This window comes from Sceloporus undulatus, chromosome 11 (assembly GCF_019175285.1).
Source record: "Sceloporus undulatus isolate JIND9_A2432 ecotype Alabama chromosome 11, SceUnd_v1.1, whole genome shotgun sequence".
In the NCBI taxonomy this organism is placed as follows: Eukaryota; Metazoa; Chordata; class Lepidosauria; order Squamata; family Phrynosomatidae; genus Sceloporus; species Sceloporus undulatus.
In genome coordinates, this window is record NC_056532.1 from 1,424,071 (window position 1) to 1,428,266 (window position 4,196).

At 45.4% G+C, this 4,196-nt stretch overlaps 1 protein-coding gene across 1 annotated transcript in view; it reads left to right on the forward strand.

Moving 5' to 3' along the window:
* Positions 1 to 13: 13 nt before the first annotated feature.
* The window catches only part of LOC121916966 (CAP-Gly domain-containing linker protein 2-like), a 6,413-nt gene continuing 2,230 nt past the window's right edge, over positions 14 to 4,196 (forward strand). The window contains exons 1-3 of the mRNA XM_042442559.1: positions 14 to 1,341; positions 3,214 to 3,271; positions 3,968 to 4,051. Of these exons, the coding sequence (XP_042298493.1) occupies positions 742 to 1,341; positions 3,214 to 3,271; positions 3,968 to 4,051 (742 nt within the window). The 5' untranslated portion in view covers positions 14 to 741. The remainder of the gene's footprint in view (positions 1,342 to 3,213; positions 3,272 to 3,967; positions 4,052 to 4,196) is intronic.

A 4,196-nucleotide genomic window follows, 5' to 3' on the forward strand; every position in this document is an offset into this window, starting at 1 on the left:
ACTCTTACCGTCCCATTCTCAAGAGGACTTTTTCTTGCTAAGCCAGATATAGGGTTGTGTGTTGCTTGTAGCAATTCCCCTGTTCCCTGACCTGTAGGACAATTGTGTGCCAAAAGATGCATTGTTGCACTTACTCTACACTAGTAGAGGTGCACTTAGAATATCTTGGGAGAGTTTCATGTACCTATAGGAAAGATGTGCAATGTGTGGAGAAGCTTTAGAGTACCCTTCCCCAACTCCCGATGATATTAGATTCCAACTCCTGTACTGTCAATTACCAGGAAAGCTGGGATTTGTAATCCAGCAAAGTTTGTCCACCATATGAAAGACCTGATGAATGGAAATGCAAGAACTGACTTTGTGTATGTATTTGTGTGTGTGTGTGTGTGTGTATTTTAGCTGACCACTGTTGCAGAGAAGTCAAGAATTCGTCAGCTTGAGGAAGAGTTGTCCTTAACACGAACAGAGGTGGAGGACCTGAGACAGTGTTTGAAGGCCTCCAATCAGCCAGAGTCTCCAGACCACAGCCTTGGCCTGCAAACCGAAGCCCTCCGTCTGCGGGATCGGCTGCTTTCGGCCAACAAGGAGCACCAGCAAGAAAGCATCCAGCTGAAGGAGAAGCATGAGAGGACCCTGAAGAAGCATCAGCAAGAGATTGAGAAGTTGAAAGCTCTCAATGACAAATACTCCCAAGAAATTGTGGACCTTAAGCATAAAGTCCAGCAGGCCACCAATGAGAATATGGGTCTAATGGACAACTGGAAGTCCAAGCTGGACACGTTGGCATCCGATCATCAAAAGTCACTAGAAGACCTCAAGGCTACCTTGAACACGGGGCCTGATACCCAGCACAAGGAGATTGTGGAGCTGAAAGCTGTGGTGGAGAGCATCAAGATGGAGCACCAGCTGGAGCTAGAAAACCTGAAAGCCAAGCATGACATTGAAATGGCCGTCCACGTGAAAGAGAAGGAAAGCCTGAAGTTGAAGCTGCAAGAAGCCAAGGATGAGGTGGAAGAAAACAACAACAACTGGAAGACGCAGCTGGAAACCAAGACCAACCAACACCTCGTTGAAATCCAGGCTCTCAAAGACAAGTGCCGAGATGCAGATCTCCGTGTGCATGAGCTGGAGAAGCTGCATAGTGACTACAAAGATCAGGCACAAGCCATTGCTTTTTTGAAAGAGCAGGTATCTCTGGCTGAGAAAAAGATGCTGGACTATGAGACGCAGAAACCAGAGAGCCAGAGTAAACAAGAGATCCAGCGGTTGCAAGAAACAATTCTGGTGTTAGAGAACAAGTTGCAGTCTATGGAGCCACTTCATCCTTCTCAGCATGCCAATGTATGTGCAGAGCTTGGAAGCATTAATGTTAGTGATAACGCACGAAGCGTTGGCAGATTGAATTGTTAGGTTGAACTTTATTTGTTAACCAATTATTTCAAAGCTCTATGTATGCGTTTCAGTTAAACGTTCTTGATCAATAGTTAATTTTTTAATCAGGAACCTGTAAGGTTTATTCATACGTCCGTCCAGATAGTTTTAAAAGTAACCTCCTGGATGAATCTACACAGTAGTAACATGTATTTAGCAGTTTAAGATTTTAGAGTTTAAGATGTTAGCTAGACCATTTCCCCCCCGAAACAGCCAACATTGGGAAACCTCTCCGAATTAACACAAGCCAATGGACCCAAGATGTACTTTAGGGTTTGGGTTTTGGCCCAGGCAAGCTCTTGGTGCCCCTTAGTTTCTGCTGTTTAACTAATGAATACATTGCCTTCTGTGGCACTTGGCTCATTGCAATGTTGCATAGGAAGAAACACATTAGATCTTCACCCCCAGAAGGTTTACAATCTGTTTTAGATTCTGAGAGTTTGCTTAAATGAATTAGGGAGATTTGGGGGCTGTGCACATCAGCAGCTTTGGCCAGGTTGGGAGCAGAGTCGGGGGGTAGCACCTACATGATACATGTGCTGGCTCCAGCCCCAGGCCGGCGTGACGTTGCATGCCACACCAAATGGCGCACATCATCACAGCACTCCTCTGGTCCTGAATCCACATGACGCAGCGCTGAAGGAACGCTGTAAAGCTGCAGCACCATGTCTATCTCACCTTTTGCAGGGTCTGGTTTGGAGGATGAGCATTAAGGCAAAATATGAGCCCGAAATATGAGCTGAGAATCGGCCCATACATGTACTCCTTTATATGAGCCATGCTAGCCATGTTGGCTAGGGGATTCTGGGCATGGGCGTCCAAAAACAGACCCTAAACAAACTGAGATATGTGCCTTAAGCAGATGACATAGTCAGTGACGTCACTTGTTTTTGGAAATATGAAGCGTCATGAAATCTTCCTGCAGTACAAGGAAAGCAATGCTAATATACATTGGTAGCTATGTTTCCTATGTGTCTATGGCCTGTTCCAGACAGCCAAAATAAAGCTGCTTGGGGTCTCTTTGGAGGTATGCTATTTAAATGATGCATGCATCCTAAGAATCCGGAAGCTGCACCAAAGCTGCGCGCCAGTGCTTAGGAATGGAGTGTGGCTTTGGCGCGACCTCCGGACTCTTAGGACCCAGGCATCATTTAAAGAGCATACCTCCAAAGAGACCCCAAGCAGCTTTATTTTGGCAGTCTGGAACAGGCCTAAATCTAATATTTTGTAACTAATGTTTGCTGAATGGAGAATGTGGAGAAAAACTGGCATTGCTTAACATTCACCAGAAGTTACGATGAATGTACAAGAATTAACATCATCTATAGAAGAGTCACATATTGTCCAGCCCAGTCCTTCCCAACCTTTGGGCCTCCAGATGTTTTGGACTCCAGCTTCCCATAATTCCTGACTCGTGACCAAGTTGGCTGGGACCTTTGGGATCTGAAGTCCGAAACAAATGGAGGACCAAAGGTTGGGAATCAGCGGTCCAGACAACGTGCATAGTTTCCAAAGGATGTCAGGAATGTGCAGTATGTGCCACCATCAGAATGATGTTGCACACATTTCCGTCAGTGTTCATGTATTTCAATTTGAGTTTACCCATATGACGTTGTGCATATGGGCTGGGCTATGTACGTCGTTCCCTCCTCTAAAGATAGCTATATTCTTTATAATGTCTAGTGAAATGTACACATTGGCAGGCCATTCTGCACATTCCCCATATCCCCATACTGCTCACATCAGCTGTATCGAGATAATCTATATATGTATGTATTGCAGATGATTGAAACAAATGACATTTCAGAAGAAAAGATCAAAATGAAGCAGACCATGGAAGGTAAAGTTGCACTGAATTCTGTATTCAAAATCCACTGTAGAATTTGGCACTGTGAATTCCGAAGTCTCATATTTGAACACCTGGGGCCCTTGATTAAAACTGAACACTGACCTGGCTTGGATATAATGCTAAATCAGAATGAAATGCAATGTAAGTGAGCTGAGACTTGAGCCTTCTCCAGAGCTGGAAGAGTCCCTTCTTTGGATTACAGCTCCCAGAACCTTCCACCAGGTTGCCCAGAAGAGTAACTTTCCTTCAAACTAGGGCTTAAGACTCTGGCTTGTTTACGTAACGTACCCTCCAACATTGCAGAAATGAATACATGTAGCCCAGGAACATCAGAAGACGGTTAAGATGGGAACAGTTATTAATGAGGAGGAACACAAACTTGGGTTTATGACCATGCTTCTCCCATTCTTTTGCAAGCCATATGGGCCTCCCTGCAATGTCAGTTGCATCCCTTTCACTTTGGCCAAGGAGCCATGGTCAGCCTCCAGAATGGCTAAAAGCTTTGCTTGTGTTCATGGACCCTGCTTTGTTCAGGATTGTAAACTGTTCCGTCTCCAACCTCCTACCATTTCTTCAAGTGCCAAAGACATGGGGGTATAGGACTGAAACCCTACATGTCCCACTATGTGTGTATTTAGCTCTCCATTTCTAAATGGTGATTGGACTGCCTGCTCTTCCTTCCTTCAGATCTTCAGGACAAGCTGAGTAAAAAGGACAAAGAGGTCTCGTCCCTGGTCTCCCAGACCGACACGCTAAGGACTCAAGTAAGTGGTAAGTTCCCTTAGAATTGCCTTGGACATTGTTTTGGTGGGACCACATTCAGTCTATGAGAACCTGGAGTGTGTCCAGAGGAGGGCAGCCGAAATGGTGATGGGTCTGGAAGAGGAGGGCAGCCGAAATGGTGATGGGTCTGGAA